Below are 17,137 nucleotides of genomic sequence, written 5' to 3' on the forward strand. Positions count from 1 at the left end.
ATGACTTCAGAAAGTACATAGTTCTTACCAACCATTAAGGCAGCCAAGGAGAAAAAAACTGATATTGGTGTCTCTTCTTTTTTGGGTGGTGTCTCTTGGGAACAGCCGAGCAGGTGTTAGATTGTTGTTATGGCACTTAAGATTGCTTTTTATATCTCAAGATGCACCGTCATCAGATAGTGATAATCTGTAACAATCAGAACTGATCATGAGATTGCACTATGTTGAAAAATAAACAGCCAACTATGTGTTTGAAAACGTAACAATGCTTAAGGATGGGGGGGGGTAAGGGTTAAGGTGGTATGTGACGAGGTGAATTTGTTCCCGGATAACACTTATAGCAGTTTACAACGGTTTGGAGCATAAGATTAGCCTGGGTACCATCCGGATTGTCGCTCCGCAACGCTTGAACAAATTTTCTAGTTTGCGGAGCGAAAATCCGGATGGTACCCAGGCTAACACAAGATTGCAACACGTGAAGAAATATGATAATTCTATGGTCAATATGTGTTAAGTACCGCCATACGAAGTGAGACTTGTAACCACGTAAGTAACAAGCAACCTACTTTTCAGTACTAATGACGATAACGTTTTATCCAATTTAGGATGTTTGTAGCCTCTCAAGCGGCATACAAGCTCTGAAAGAACATCTATACAAAGCTACGTACATGCTGTGCATTTGTGTAATTCACCACAAAAACACCGGTAAGAGGCAGTTAACGTTATTTCACTGATGGAGTGGGCAATTAGCCTTTTCACCGCATTGTGGACGACGCAAAATGACTCATAAATGGAGCAATCTTACCTTATCTGAGCTGAGTTATCTCCAATCTCGCAGTCTCTCAATCATGTGTAAGTCTTTCAGCTTTCTGTGGTGGATCTTTTGTAACATTTCGTGTATGTTGAGGTCAGGTGAAGAACACTGGCAAATAGACACAAATTCAGGACTATTGATAATAGCATCTGAAACACTGTTCTCTATCGTCTAGGGTACGTCTTCCCAAACTATCTAGGCACGACGAATAGACAACACTCACTAAAAATCAATTTGTTACAGGAGGGAACGTAAGACCATTTTTTCGCCCACTTCTATCATCACCTTGAAGTGGGAGTCCTTAGCCCTGACAAATGACTTTAACCTTTTCCAGCTCGTTAGAGCATGTGAAGTCACGGTAGGATTCCGCTTATCCACCAACAAACCGCACGATTCGCTCCGAACAAAAGTGCGTACCGCCACGAGCCAGGGCGTCTCCGCTTGAGCCACGCCGGACAGAGGGTCAGACCAGCCCGTGCGATCCACATGTGCGACCAAAGCCACCGCTGCGACTGCAACGTCAAATACGAACTGTTGAGTGGTTAGCAGCAAAGTGTTTTACGGCAAACAAGAGGCACTGATAGCGTCTATCATATTCCATTTGTGGACAACAGATGCATGCCGTTTTTAGCTTGCTATGGTTTACTTCTTGCAGGTGTTTCCTGGCATAGCCCTCCCGGCGCACTCACTTCTTTCCTCGGCATTTTCTTTAGGCCTTTCATTGTTGCTTCCTGTCTTCCGTCTGTAACGGATTTAAAATTTCCGTCTTTATGGCTCCAAAGATGACACGTATCAGGTGAAATCACGTCATGGAGCCCGTTTAGTGAAGTTCATGCACGATATGTGTCGATGACAGAAGGTCCACCGAATGCACGCGGTCGATTTACCGTGCTATTGTGCAAATAAAACCTTTGTGCGGACCAAAAATCTCGCGAATGTCGCGGAGTTTGTTTCACTTTTTTGTCTACACATAGGGCAAAACGGATGAGTTCGCTGTGTTTTTATTATCTTTGCCCATCCATAGGAACATTTGGGGGTCAAAGACCGCTATAAATCCTACAAGAATCTGTGATCGACAGACTGTATGGCATTCCTGAACATGACTGTACTTTTCATGGCTGGGTATGGTACTAAACCACAATACAGACCAACAATGGACAATATTCGGAGGATACAGGAATCCTGCTCTCTTCCCTAGGACTCCACATAATAGATTATTACAATTAATGTCGAGTTAACTCTGGTATCAAATACACTCAAAGATCGGCTGTGTAGAAAATAAAAAGCGTTCATAATCAAGACAAACAAGACCCAAAGGATTATCTGACCGGGTCTAATACGCAGAAAATACATGTGTGTAACATCGGTTTCTCGGGCAACTAGGATCCATTCAGAACGATTTGAACACTTATCGTCCGACAATGGACCGTGGAAAATCCATTCCGACTTGAGGTAACAAAAGTGGGGGAGAACAATAGCTGCGTTAAGGACATTCATGAGTTGTGCGGCTTGACGTGCGCTAAGCAGACTTAACTTCGCACACTTTCCCGCCTCTTCTTGGAGAAGTGTTAGTCTAAAATTTAGCACGTGAGCCAAGCAGGCTCGCATGTACCTGTAGTGATTGTAGGGATGTTTAGAAGGACCTTAGCGCCAAAGGTTGTGCTTAGATCAAGCGGCATATGGCCGCAGTGTGTTTAACATATTGAGGTCGTTCCGTTAGCTCCCTAAACGTCTTGGACGCGTGTCGCAGTCGGACAATGGTGTCAGCCAAGGGTGGAAATCGCCCCAACAGTTAAATCGGCGGCTGCAACACCGGTGCCTCAGAAAAGAACATGCCATCTGCACGGAAAAAAAGTTTCACTTGTTGTTACACAAATTCTACAGGCATGAGCAGGTATTTCGCAGCGGATGTTACTTAAATTGTAAACTTTTTGGAAGGTCTTTTACGCCAATTAGCACGGGAAGCGTCAAATATTACAAGCCCTGTAACGCGTGCGCTGACCTCTGGAAGAAAAGGGGGTCAAACTTTTATCTCTTATGGCACCCGACTGGCCCATATCAGCACGGAAACAAAGACAAACAGGACAATATCTGCCGTTTTTCTTTAGTACCCCATCTGCCCTCCCGGACGGCCAATTTAACACGGTGAAACTATGATTAACAAATTTCAGTAAAGATTGGCTTTGCTTTTCAAAAGGGGGCCTGGACGCGTTTCTTTGCTACTTTTGTTGGGAGCGTCCTCCCAGCGTGTCTGGGGCACATTGTCGCGGGGGGAGGGCACCTGTTTGGGCCGCGCACGTGTCTGTCACCCGTCCGGAGTTGAATGCACGATTTTCACGCAGTTCTGACATAGAGAAGGGAAATGAAAGGTGCAGTTTTCCTCCCGGTGTGGGGTCCATGCTACTTCTTTGCTTTTATGAACAATCAACATACTGTACAGACGCTCAAGTATTACAGTACTGGTCTACATGTACATCTCTCAAACCTCCTTGCGTAGACGTACAGTAAACAACTAATTATATAACCAAAGGAAGAACCTTGTTAATTTTGTATGCCAACATATTAACCTGCTCGATCATGTGGTGTTTAGTCCTGCGTTTGTTGATTAGCGTTAGAGTTCAGGTATTTGATATCACATACCGGAGCATATGTTAAGGCATGCTACAGACGTTATCGTATGCTAATGTTGATGACTTGTCTTTTATACTTGTACTTTCGTGTGTCCCGAGTTCAAAAATCTGACAAGAGCAGCTCTAGAAGAAGTCACTTTTTCTACAATGACAATTTTCAATGGAGCCCGTGGCCATACATCATTCTTTCATTAATCGTAGGACTTAGACATAACTTTTCATTGTTGTCGGAGTTACTGGATGGACTAGAAAAGAAAACCTCTTGTAATCTAAAGCAATGCAATGTCACCCCTTTCTTACGACCTTTTCCTAATCTACATTGAGTGTTGATGGAGTGTTATCAGGTATATATGATCTGCATTTGAGTATGGTGAATTATCAATAAGGTATACTAGTACGAGATCTGAAGAAAAATCGTCGCTTTATTCGTTGTTGTTGCAAAGTATATGTTGTGTTATCGAAACCTGTCCTTTGTTTAACGCCAAAGCGCATTTCAGACGTTTGAACAACAGGCTATGTTTTTCTGCATAAAGGACCAGCTGCCCCATACAAGACGCGTTGTGCAGAAAACTACCACTTCTCAGAGATCAGGGGGTGACCATGACTGGGAAAGGTCACGCGTGTGACCCCTGCTCACCTGCTGATCCAAATAGTGTCTTTGTCTGAGCGTAACGTCCTTGCATTGTCCCTAAATAGATGGACCGATGGCGTGGTGTAATTTCTGGTGCGATAAATGGTAGATGCATGATGTGTAATTGCGAAGACTGTTGGCTGATTACGGGTTATTTTGATGGGAGGCTGTAATCGACCAGACCTACACACGATCGCGCGTTCTTCGCTCCATATATTCTCCAAACCGCGGTGCGCTAGCTTGAAACACATTTCGTGTAAAAGCGTTAGGTGCTTAAGAGCAAAGCAACCAGAGAAACAGAAGACAAAACAACTAAAGAACGATCAAAACCTGTCAGTTCTTACTAGCGACCGCCACAGGTAGTTCAACGTTACTTTATACGAAAATGGTAAGATAGAAAGGTAAGAAGACAGGGAAGGAAAGAAAGAAGAGGTATAGAGAGCTTAACTACACGACGTAACCGATGTTATAGGGAACATTTGTGAACAAAGCGATGTGTTTATTCACCTTATGATACTTCTAACCAAGGAGATGTAACTTGGTTATCTGAAACTTGTGGTTTTGGGGCCATGTGTTAGAGAATTCTCTAGACAGCTGAATGTTCTACAAAACATAATAAGCGGTCAGCAGATGGTCAGTGTGTCCGCGACTATAGTCTGGCCAGAAGAAAGGCCCAAGGGCACGAAGGTTATGGGAACGGGCAAGTCTTAGCGGTCACCTGCCTTGGACCATTCCGGCCACGCGACCACAGACCAGGGCAAATTTGTAGTTCGCCCAGCCGGGATAATGAAGGGGTCAGAGACGCGCTCGTAGGTCATGAGACCTAAGCCGCCTCATATGTTGCCGCTTTCAGTGGATGACCTTGTGGCTGCGCCGTTTGACCTTGGGTACACGCACAATGGCGGTGCGTGGTCAGTAGGTCAGCTTGGGGAGATGTCGGCGCCCTTGGTCAGTAGAAACGAAGAACAAAGACTGTGGTCAACTTCTGCACAACAGTGCATGGCTACAGTACTCATGGCTCTTAAACATTGGTGTACCGAAAGTACCGAAAAACAAGTAAACGCTGGTCAGATGAAACTTTCGATGTATTAAATAGTTAAACTGGGACATGATACAAACATGATATTCATTATGAAATTATCTCAATTCAGAGCAATTAAGCGCACACTGCAAAGCTGGTCATGAGTGTGACACCGTATGACAGCTACTGTCATTAGAAAAAGTGATTTTTTTGCGAGAGCATTATCGTATAGATAGCGTGCGCATGTGAAAAAGAAGAGCCAGATATATGTGAAGCTATTTAACGTTTGAATTTGTTGACATCGCTGGATACTCCTGACTGTACATGTAAGGCGTGACCTCTCGGGTCAGGAGGGCATGGGAGGGGTCACTGGGCAGGTGGGACTTCCACCCAAAAGACAAAAGAAACTTGTTACGGTTAACTAGATTATCACGGCGGCAAAAGAACTGGGGACGGAAATATATTCCATGATTGTTCCATAAATGTGCGGACGTACTGTTTACGTTGACAGTTAGGGAGAGTATGTTTGACCCTTCTTTGAAACTTCGGTGACCTCTGCTGACAGAGGTGTGGGAAAGGTCAACTAGGCTGGCGCCGAAGGACGCTTGGGGGCCTTGGGTGACAGACCACCGGTCCTCAAGGCCCACCTAGCGACAAAAGAAGTGACAGCTGAGATTAATTGCATCGGCGTACGTAACACGAAGGACGTCTAGTAGTAAGAAAATTACTGTCTTTACAAACTGTGGAGATTTGAAGTTACCGTTTTTGTAAGGGGGATGGCAAACATCGTCAGTGGCCGGAGAAAGTCCTTTTTGCACCATAACTTAAAGTTGTTAAACTACCCGACATACATTTATTGATCACAAACCAACAATATTAAACAATTTGTCATACCAAGAAGGTTATTGCTCTTACAGTAAATTGCTGTTGGTCAGGTTTTCGGTTCTCTTTCGTAGCAGTTAAGTTGTATACGACTGCAATCACACAGACCATCTAACACAGATTGTGTAGATTGCATGGCACACTTACTCTCCAAGCAGAGGTAGGGTCGCTCGGTATTTTGGCAGTATTTTCGCGTTTTTAATACGTCTTTCTACTTTTACGGTTTTTTTTTTGGTCTTAAGGGGAGGAAGACCAAAAAAACCGTAAAAGTAGAAAGACGTATTAAAAACGCGAAAATACTGCCAAAATACCGAGCGACCCTACCTCTGCTTGGAGAGTATCAAGTTGCATCAAAGACATGAAAAATAAAATTTGAAATTCACAAGTGGTCACTCAAATCGCTTTTCATTCGGGATGAAAAAGGTAGGGAGGAAATGAAGTACCATGACCACAATTTACAGGATTATGGTCAGCTGTGGCGAGATTTTTGGTAATTTTGCGGATTTATCATTGTTACGTTTTACCGCCTGTGGGACACTGCGGCGATACGATGCCTCTCCGTGAAACAGGATTACGAGAACACCCGGAGAGTGCCGAGCGCTGACGATACGGAAATTCCCGACGAGAATTGAGTCGTCGGAGTGGAAGTAACGAATTCAATAAAAATGTTTAAAAATCAATGCCGGGGAGAACAAGTGGGAGCGAGGACCCATTGAAAAGCGATGAACTGCGAGTAAAATTCAACGACAATGGGGATAATGGGTGTTTTAAAAAGCTGGTCCCAACGTTGAATCGGATGACGGCATATTGTAAGGTCAGACAATAACAATTGGCGAAAAGCGATGAACCAGAATGAGATCGGAAAGACGGGAACAAAACGTGTAATAAAGGGAGGGCGTCCATGGGGAGGAGATTAACATGGCTTTGGGACGGAAGTTCACATATCACTGTATGATCTGTCATTGCAAGCAGATTATAGGGGAGAATTTTCTAACCTCACAATCATAATGGTATCTGGTGTTAGATATCATGAAGTCGAAATAACTCTGCAATTTGTCTAATGATTCATGTACGCTGACATTATTCAATCTTAAGCATAGCTAGTACATTATACGTTTGCCCCATTTTTGTCCAAGTACAAATATAAATTTGTCCTAATGAGCCAAACATGCAGCCTTTGCTATATGCTGGCCGTACATGTAACTTTTTTCAACTTGTTCATCTATGACCTTCCAGGGACATTATATACATTGACCTTGGAGCTTCAAACTTCTAAAACTAGTAAAAACCATGACTGTGCCAATAATGGATGACACGTTTGATAGCGTGATCCGGTGTTCTAGCTAGCGCCCGTCTTTCCGTCATCTGACGCTCTTGACGGAAAAATGCCAAATCCGTCATCTTTGACGCACAAAAATTGGTCCTGAAAGACTGAATAAATGTTGAATAATTAAGACCTTCGAATTCATTGTACATTTCTGCACATAAACGTATACATGTATTGATGTAAACTTCCCGAGGTACGAGTATACTCTATAGTATACTCTATTCGACTTCCTCTCGTTTCCTAGTAATAGAGGAAATATAGGAGACTGTTAAAGTTGGCTTGTCGAAGGCATGATCTCATCATATGATCCGCGGTTAAAACCTAATGTCCCAGCCGTGAGACCCTGTTAGCTGTACACCACCCCCTCTACTCTTTAAGCAGAGGTTATGGTTTTGGCTTACTGTATTTTTGGCGTGTTTTTAGGTTTTCTTCCTTCGGGGTTTCTTTTTTTGCACTGGAATGTTTTTGGGACTGAAATTCCAGTGCTAAAAAAAAGAAACCCCGATAAAAAGTCTGCTTGGAGAGTACGCCGAACGTTGTCGGTCAGTCTTTTCAGGCGTGCTGACAGTAGATTGATCCATGAAGCGGAACTGACGTTGCACACTCACCTGCGACCTTCTCATTTCCGCCCAGGGTACGCCTGACGTGGCGCGAATGTGCCGCTAAGTTTACACTATGCTCCATTTCCCGCCATGCTTTGCTAATTGATCCGATAACACTACAGATAAATCACGATGTTATCACGGTTCTATCACACAGTATAAGACATAATCTGAGGAGAAAACATGAGGGCAGGTGGAGGTAGTCCCCACGCTTTGTGTGCGACTGGTCTACATTCGATGGTACGCCAGTGAAGCGAAACCAGATCCGTATGTCACTATGTGCTAGGATTAGGAAAGCATGGCTTTGCACGCTCTCTTGTTAGTATACAGTCAAACCTGCCTATAGTGGTCACTCAAGGGACTGGCCAAATTTGACCACTATGGCCAGGTGACCACTATAGAGAAACAGCCGGTTAGTTGACCCCCCCCCCCCCAAAAAAAAGGGACACATGCTTTGAGTACCAACAGTGATGTCTTTATTCTGAAACATATGAATACATACATTTGCAAAGGTAAACCCCTTTTATATGTACATGTCTTAGTTCAATAATTTGTTGTTCTTTTGCTTTAGTTGCACTTTATTTTGTACTTGCTTAAAAAAAAAAGAAATACAGAAATATAATTTGCATGGAAACATTAACTTGACATCAAAGATACATTCACTCAACATATTCAGTTCATCTATTCCGGGACAATGAAACCATTCACATTAAAACAAAATCACTGGTTGTCATTTACTGTTCTTGTGTACATACTAGTACTACATGTGGCTAAAGAAAAGAAAGCAAATCAAGCAACAAACTTTCAACTCCAAACAAATTTCTATCGACTGCAAAATCATTTAATCTAAGCTCAGCTTTCGACGATTTCTCCACACTCTCCCTGCCAGTCCGATCACTTCCACCTTTTGGAATAAGTTCGGCGTCTGTCTCTCCGCGTTTGCCATCGTTTCTCCGCAATCGCCACGTTACTAGTACTAGTTGTTGTTGTTAGTCGAAAAGTGGAAGAGAACGACATCGCCATGTTTTTGTTCTTTGGTGAACACTTGCTTCGCGCGACCGACATACGCCACAGCGAATTCCAACCACGTAAATAAGTTATTTTGTACCAAGATGCTGTCTATTTAGTTAACAGCAAAATAATTGTTCGTCAGTTGCCAGTTACTTTCCGTTTTTGGTCGTTTTTGAACATGAAAACGTAGCGAAAACTCTCCTTTGTTTACGGCTTGGGTTTCTCCCCGCGTGGGTTGTCTGCCTTTACCATTATGCCAATGTGGTAGTCAACAGAAAATTTTCTCCTTTCAGACTTATATCTTTTCCAAAATATCCACTACAGTTTTAAATTTACATCTAAAATTACTTGTAGTAATGTATTTGAAATGTTTTCATAATGTAATTACGTCATTTGACGCTAATGAAGTTAAATAAAACTCGGTGTATCTACCTCCATAACAGTGGAGTCTTCCGATGACCCCAATTGACCTCCCTCTGCAGCGAACATGCGCCATCTTGGAAAAATACGAAACGCATTTTTCGAGCCAAATTTCTTGAATTATGCCCATGAAAAACGGAAGCTATGCACATATCTACGCATTTCAAGGAATCGAGAAACCAAATATGGATATTCTTAATTTTTTTTTGAAAGATAATTGCCGTAATCTTCGCCGAGCGGCCGAGTCCATTGAAAGCTCCATGCGGCACGCACGGCACTGGTGTTGGGGAAAACGCAGATATCAAAGACACCCGCGACCGCAGAAAATTCGTGTCAAAAGCCAGTTTTCCTTTATTTCATACACATATGGAGTCTAATTTTCAGTTCACATTTTAGTGATGTAGCGATCGGAAAATTATCACAAGGCTCATAACGGTCGTAGCCCGAGGTGGGATAGTGGTGTTACGGCCGTGGTGCTTAGCGGGTTACGGCCAGCCGCGCCCGCTATCGGCGGTGTTGACATGCCGGCGGGACCGGAATGGGGTGACCGCTGACCGCGTTGAACAGTGACCGCTATAGACACGATTCTTAATGCTTACGTCAATGGGAAAAATTCAAGGGACCGGCAAAAACTGACCGCTATGGCCGAGTGACCACTATACAAAGGTGACCGCTAGTACAGGTTTGACTGTACATGTTTATTTGCATGCACCGTGGAACGGTTGTTTTCAATTTTGAAAATACCTGTTTTCGATCAGCCGTGGTTTCTGTGCTTCAGAATACTGGATACGAAATCTGCTTAATTCGTCCGCATATAAATAATACAGAGGGGGAACAGTATGTTATAGGTTTTTTAAAACCTCCTTGGTATAGCCAAGTCGACCCCCACCATACATGCACATACACTGGAGTTCTTCTATCACAAATGCGACAAAAATGATCTCACGGAGATTTTAGAAATCCAAACAAACTTCTGTTGACCCAACACATGAAAACAGTCCGTACGAAGGCCGTAAGGCGACATATGGTGATGGACATATTTGCGCTAAACCGTCCGCTGTCCGGGACGGTCTATTCAAGAGGGTGTCATCCCTGTCCGTGCTCTTCTTCATCCTTCTGCCATCCTCACATATCTTCACACCTTTACATCATTTACCTCCTGCGTAGGACGGCACAGGGGTGGTCATAAGGGTATAGACGTAGTACTAAACACGATACTGATTACCATAGCGACAGCCATCTTGAAATCGTTGTCCTAAATATCATTGTTCGGGTGGTATAAAGAAAATTGAATACGTATTTCACACTGTTTTTGAAGGACTCCAGACTTAAGTGATTTTAAGTACCAATATGACGAGGTCGCAGGGTTAAGTAGTTCCGAGGACAAAGAGGAAATGGTCCGTGAATAATCAGTTGTACAAATTTGTGTTCTGGTGACAGAGAGGATACCCTGGGTACGAGCCTGACTGGGGAATAGGTGATGGTGCGCATCCGCTGGTTTCACTCACAAGCGCACCGTAGAAATACGATAAGCATTGTGGATAAAGGTATTTTTGCATTAAAGCATCAAGTTGTTCCTCGTTGATGTCCGTTTTATCTGGCGCACTACGTATACTAGTATATGAAGCCAACTCGAATATCGTTCAGGAGATATTATAAGTGCAGTTATATAAGTCATTAAGTGACCCTTCCTTCAAATCCTTATCATAAAGAACAGTCCTAACGTCTTCCACGATTCACGAAATTTGTACGATTCAATAAGTTCTCCAATGAGTTCAATGACTTGGTGAGCCCAATTACTAGTACGAGCTAGCGATGCGATAGAAACATGACACATAGCAAGGACTTTATATAGGACCCTTGAACACAGGGTTGGGTTCAAGAGTTCATTGCGTAATGGGGACGGTGTGCCTACCGTCACGTATACTTGTATAAACCAGCCTCGTGTCGTTCAGCACACAAGTCAGACCTACGAAATTTATTAGATTAGCCCACGTGAAAAAATACTCCTTGTGTTTCCAAGAAGGTGGTCGGTCTTTCAGATAAGCTTATCGTGAGTCCTTGGCAGGTAAGCGGAAGTGATGTAAATGTAATATCCGCGTCTTATCGCGAGTGTGTACGGTTTCCAAGTTTCCCTGTACAGCGTACTCAGCAGATCAGTGATCGGGTTAGGTGTTATCAAGAAGGTTTAAAAGGGCCTCCTTGGTGCTATGTTGTATTTACCCTGACGCTTGTTTGCTATAGACATTAACCCCCTTGTCATTAGCAATGGATGTATATATAGAACGTAGATTTAATTTCACATTATCGTTCAAATATAAACCTACAGTTTTCATCAGTTCCATGTGTCTCAAGTAAAGGTCAGTAAGTTACATGTGTGTACACAGGCCGATCTGGGAACAGCTCCAAATCCGTGGCTGAGTACCAATGACGTCACGACTAAAGCAAGGCACTGGCTGGGACCGGCCTTGATGACGTCATCTTTCGCTCCCAGCAGCCCCCTGGATGATACTGAGAATCCGCAAACTTAAAGTAAACTTCCGGGCAACTTCTCGTCGCCGGGGCTTCCCCCTCAGCTGTATATAAGAGGCAGAAACAACGAGTAGAGCTTCACTATCAGTCCACAGAAGTTGGAAGCGTATACCGGGAAGCTGAAAATAGGTGAGTTCCTTCAGTTCCTTTCAGTTTTCAGAGATTCCAGAGATTCCATCGTTTTCAGAGATACCAGCGAACGCAAGAATAATCGCTTGGTACTAGAAGTGATAACTTTCTCTCTCTCTTGCCTTACACAGTTAAAAGACTCAATCATCAGCCATGGCAATGAAACTGGTGGGCATCTTCGTCCTGTCGGCATTTGCAGTCTTCATTATGACGGAAGCCCGTAAGTGGACATTTTGGCGACTATCTTTTCTGTTACTCTGGTAGCTGGGAATTACTTCAAGTACCTTTTGTACTTATGTTCTTGGCCAACGTTACGACTTTCTCCCGACGTTATGCTAATAGATTAGTACTTCTGGTCCGAAAGCGAAGATACAATTTCTTCCGAAATATCATGTCAAATGAACATGTAAAATTTGACGAAAACTCCAGAGCACTCTTAGGACAAAGTTCTTATAAACGCTGGCAGTATTTCGCTCATCATCATTCTTGTATATCTTTCATGTAGGTTCTATGGGCGGTTTGGGGACCGGACCATCAGGCCTGGTAGGGCCGGGAGCAGGGTTCTCTCTCTCCGACCTCCTGCAGAACGAAGACGTCGCCAGCAGTTTCCTCGGAGGAGGAGGCGTGGCCAAAGCGGATCCGGAGCAGCTAGAACTGCCGTTCCTCTCAGTCGCGGCCGCCCCGGAACAACTGGAGCTGTTCAGCGCAAACCGGGACTTTCTACGCAGCGCAGCAGGACCTAAGATATTCGACGGGAAGAAGTAAAGATTTCAGACAGTGAACTTTGTAAGATATTATGACGGAACAGCGCATGAACAATACCATGTTCAGAACGCCGTGTTCCTGTTAATAGCCATTCGATTTGTGCATTATAATGTACTTGATTTGTGGAAAAGTTTTGCCAACTACGCACATATAAGTCCAGAAAAAAAAAACGTTTATTTCTTACTGTACGTGTACTGCTGCAGTCAAGTGCAATCATGCCGTCAGTGAAAATCATAATGAATATGTGATAATGATATCAATGTGGCAGTTTCTATGATGATTTTGTTGTAAATAAATATCAAAATGCGATATTCTGAGGTTACGTTCTGTGTTCTTAAAGGATAAGACTATACTAATAGGCACAAACCGTTTATGGCTGGCGTACTTCGAAAGCTTCAATGCGGGAGGTCTGCGTACATGTGAAGTAAATAGAGGAAATAATTCACCAGGAGAATGATCTGTCATCTTTTATACGTCACGGTCATCAATGCTTACAAAGTTTGGCAAGAAAAGCCATTGTGGTGTTACAATTCAAGTGAGCGTTATCGGAAGTGAACATAATGCTAATGAAAAGACGGAAACATTCCTATTGAATAAAGGAGTGAAAGAAAAGGAAGTAGGAAACATAGCATGGCGAGGATCCCCACCCTTCTCGGCACTTCTACCTAACATGTGCGGTGTTTCCCAGGCTGAACCTACCGCAGCGGCGGCGTGCCCGGCATAACAGGTGTCCATTCAGCGTCCCAAACCAAGACGAATTTCTATTGAAAAATACCTCGCGCGTTCCTCTATTCAGCCGCAGTATTCTAGCCAGCTATCGCATCGTTTATTTGTTGGAGTGGAAACAATTTTGCAGTAGTAGGTTGTCTATCATCTGTGGTGCATTTGTTTTGTTGAATGTCGCCGGCCCTCCACTCCCTACACCAGTACCATATGTCCAGGTATACCATAGGTATAGTCATAGGGCTATATCATCAGTACAATGTATATGATTGTGCCATTTGTGGTTGTACTTTTGTCTGGGTGGCAACGACGGTCTAGATTATGTAGATGACATCCAGCCTGTAGCAGGTCAGATGGAAATGTGGGTAAACATCTTGACTTTTTGAAGAAGAAATTGATCTGTGTATCAATGTCTTCTGAACAAGGTGATAACGAGGTTATTGTTTTAGTCTGACGGAAAGAAAGACCCCGTTAAGTGCCCATTCAAAATCAAAACCAATATTGTATTACCAAAAAGAACACTTTTCCTAAGGAGTTGCTTTTTCATGCTGAAAATTGAAGGAACTTCTGATGGTTTTAATACCACCCTCGAAGAAAAACGTCACTGTTTGGTTGTTCTTTGTGAGCGGAAACACGATGCACCATCATGAAATAAATTAGAAAACAAGTGCTTCAAATGTGATCTAGTACTGGTCGTGGCAAAACTTTTGAAACATTATTACTAGTATCTAAATATCACACAACTGGGTGAATTTGTGCTAATTTTGCGTTTGGGATTGTCCAAAACTTTTATACTCCAGTACACTGGGAAGTTTTGCTTCTTCAGTTCTATATTAGTGGTCATCGCTAAACATATCATTTGCACGTAGGTAAGCTGAACAAATATCTCTGTCACTAAGTGGTACGATCTTCTTGCGCTCATCAATCAGATCAAAAGACAGAAATAGTAAAAACCACTGTTATAAGAAGGATTTAGAACTCGGCGGTGCGATAGATATTTCTTAATTCTAAGTGCAGAAATTGATCTGTATATCAATGTCTTCTGAAGAGGGTGATAATAGTTATTGTTTTACTGTTTGACCAAAAAAAGAACTCGTTAAATCTTCATTCAAAAGCAAAACTGAAAAAGGGCATTTTTACCTCTTGAGGCAGAAGGAGGAGAACGTCTGTGTCAATCCTGGTTTATTATGCAGTCTCTTCAATCCTCATACTCTTGAAATAGGATGTTCTAATGACATGCGATAACGAGATATTGTCTTTTTCAAAAATGTAATCAAAACTTTTGCTTAAATATTCATAAAGTTCTGTTTGCTTTAACCCGGGTGGCCTCTAAATGATTTCTCAACCATCTTCAAAGTGCTATCTTGTATTGTGCTGACAACCCACTCAGATTTATTATCTTATGCATTGAGCGTGAGTGAAAGAACAGAATGAAACTTTTGCTTTTAGAGGGCCTATGGAATATGGGCCAAGTATTTCATCAGGGTTTCTATGGGACTTTATGTTACAGATAAAATGAGCTGTCAATACCAATGAGGTTATAAACTCCTTGCCTCATTGAAATGAAATCCCGTTACATGTTAGTACATATATATCATATTCATAATTAGTTCCGCTACAATGGGTGAATAGTGGACGTATGAAGCAATATTAAACAGCCGCGATAGCTCAGTTGGGAGAGCGTTAGACTGAAGATCTAAAGGTCCCTGGTTCAATCCCGGGTCGTGGCAGTTTTTTTAAACGTCCACCATGCTATCAGACTTTTTCAGTTCTATATTAGTGGGCTTCGCTAACATATCATTTGCACGTAGGTAAGCTGAACAAATATCTCTGTCACGAAGTGGTGCGATCTTCTTAATGAAGCGCGCTCATCATGCAATCATATCAAGAGACAGATATAGTAAAAACCACTGTTACAAGAGGGATTTAGAACTCGGCGGTGCGTTAGATATTTCTTGGCAAAGTTAATTACAAGCGCAGAAATTGATCTGTATATCAATGTCGTCTGAAGAGGGTGATAATAGGGTTATTGTTTTACTGTTTGACCGAAAAAAAAGAACTCGTTAAATCTCCATTCTAAAGCAAAACCGATGTTCTTTCCAAGAAAGGACGCTTGAAACTCTTGAGATAGAAGAGGGGAACATTTGTATCATCCTCGCTTTAATATGCATTTTCTTGAATCAGCGTCCTCTTGAAATAAGATGCCTATGTATGTGTTGATAATATGCGATAACGAGATATTGTCTTTTTCAAACAAGTAATCAAAACATTTGCTTGAATATTCATCAAGTTGTGTTTGCTTTAACCAGGGTGGCCTCTCAACAGTTTTACACTGTTTTAATAATCATATTAATTACCAAGGAGGTTATGATTTCCTGGCTAATACTAAATTGGGATAAAACATAATTACATATTAGTATATCAGTTTGTCCAGTAGTTCTACTGTAATGGGCGAATAATGCACGTAAGAAGACATTTCTAACCGCCGCGATAGCTCAGTTGGGAGAGCGTTAGGCTGAAGATCTAAAGGTCCCTGGTTCAATCCCGGGTCGTGGCAATATTTTTAACAATGTCAATTGGAATGGTATAAAACTTTGGTCAATCACTGTCCGTTATCATTGCAAAATGAATATGATGATAATCGCGAGGATGAGTAAAATGGATCAATAATCAAACAACATGACATTAATATGATACTTGGCGCTCTCTGGTTTTGATTTCCCCAACTTTGTGAGTACTCTTCAAGCATAGGTCTGTGGGCAAGATCGTTACCTTTCTAATACGTCTATTTTTTCTATCTCTAACCCAAGAGAGAGAAAAATAGGGCATAGCAAAAAGGTAACAATCTTCCCCACCAACCTTTGCTTACTGAGTAAGTAACTACATGTAGTACTTTCAAGTACTAGTACCTTTTGGCCAATGTCAAACAGCAGTAAAAATAAATTATTCATTTACTAAGAAATACTATTTACATATTCATTTTTCTTCATCGCGTGGTAGTAACAATAAGGGTGTTAATTCATGACCAAATATTGTTTTGTTTTCCACGTAGTCTTCTCGACACGTTTATTTTTATGTAAATCCGAGGTTAGGACTGGTGACAGGCGAGAAAATTCACGCGTTTGTCTGACATGAGATGATAAGTGTTGACCAGAAGTAACGTGTCTGTGAGACAGCGGAAGCCATGTCACCTATTTTAACACTTCGTTATTAGTTGTTTTTGCTAGTTTTTCTTTGTGTTTTCTTACAAAAATAATTATAATTAAACTTTGATATATGCCACCCAAGAAACTTGCATCCAATGTGGCTGTTCAATATACATGTGCAAGTATTAATAAACTCATATCACATCACATCATTACACACACTAATTTAGCTACATATATCCTATGTTGTAGCGGAGGGAAGAGAAACGTTACCACATAGGCACATACTTGCTAAGAAACGCTGTCGCTTATCAATTCATTTAGGCTGCACTACACAGATATTCCGCTAGGAGACTGTTGTTCAAACAAAATACCTGTCAACTGTCACTTGTCAAACTTGAAAGTACACAGAATGTTTATCCTGTAGACGATGTTAATCACTTCTAATGGGTTTATCCTAAGACGTTTAACTTTCTTTTGATGAAATATTCTAACGTTTGTCTG

At 42.1% G+C, this 17,137-nt stretch overlaps 1 protein-coding gene and 2 non-coding genes across 3 annotated transcripts; all 3 read left to right on the plus strand.

Moving 5' to 3' along the window:
* Nucleotides 1-11,913: 11,913 nt before the first annotated feature.
* Nucleotides 11,914-13,075, plus strand: LOC109480182. The gene is made up of 3 exons (XM_019782344.1): nt 11,914-11,999; nt 12,131-12,219; nt 12,505-13,075. Exons 2-3 carry the CDS (start codon nt 12,153-12,155, stop codon nt 12,762-12,764), a joined length of 327 nt encoding a protein of 108 aa, XP_019637903.1. The 5' UTR covers nt 11,914-11,999; nt 12,131-12,152; the 3' UTR covers nt 12,765-13,075.
* Nucleotides 13,076-15,144: 2,069 nt separating this feature from the next.
* Trnaf-gaa lies at nt 15,145-15,217 on the plus strand. Its single transcript has one exon. It is a non-coding gene; the product is annotated as a tRNA-Phe (tRNA).
* A 754-nt stretch (nt 15,218-15,971) lies between these two features.
* Trnaf-gaa lies at nt 15,972-16,044 on the plus strand. Its single transcript has one exon. It is a non-coding gene; the product is annotated as a tRNA-Phe (tRNA).
* The last annotated feature ends 1,093 nt before the right edge of the window (nt 16,045-17,137 follow it).

This window comes from Branchiostoma belcheri, unplaced genomic scaffold (assembly GCF_001625305.1).
Source record: "Branchiostoma belcheri isolate BF01 breed outbred unplaced genomic scaffold, Haploidv18h27 scaffold5, whole genome shotgun sequence".
In the NCBI taxonomy this organism is placed as follows: Eukaryota; Metazoa; Chordata; class Leptocardii; order Amphioxiformes; family Branchiostomatidae; genus Branchiostoma; species Branchiostoma belcheri.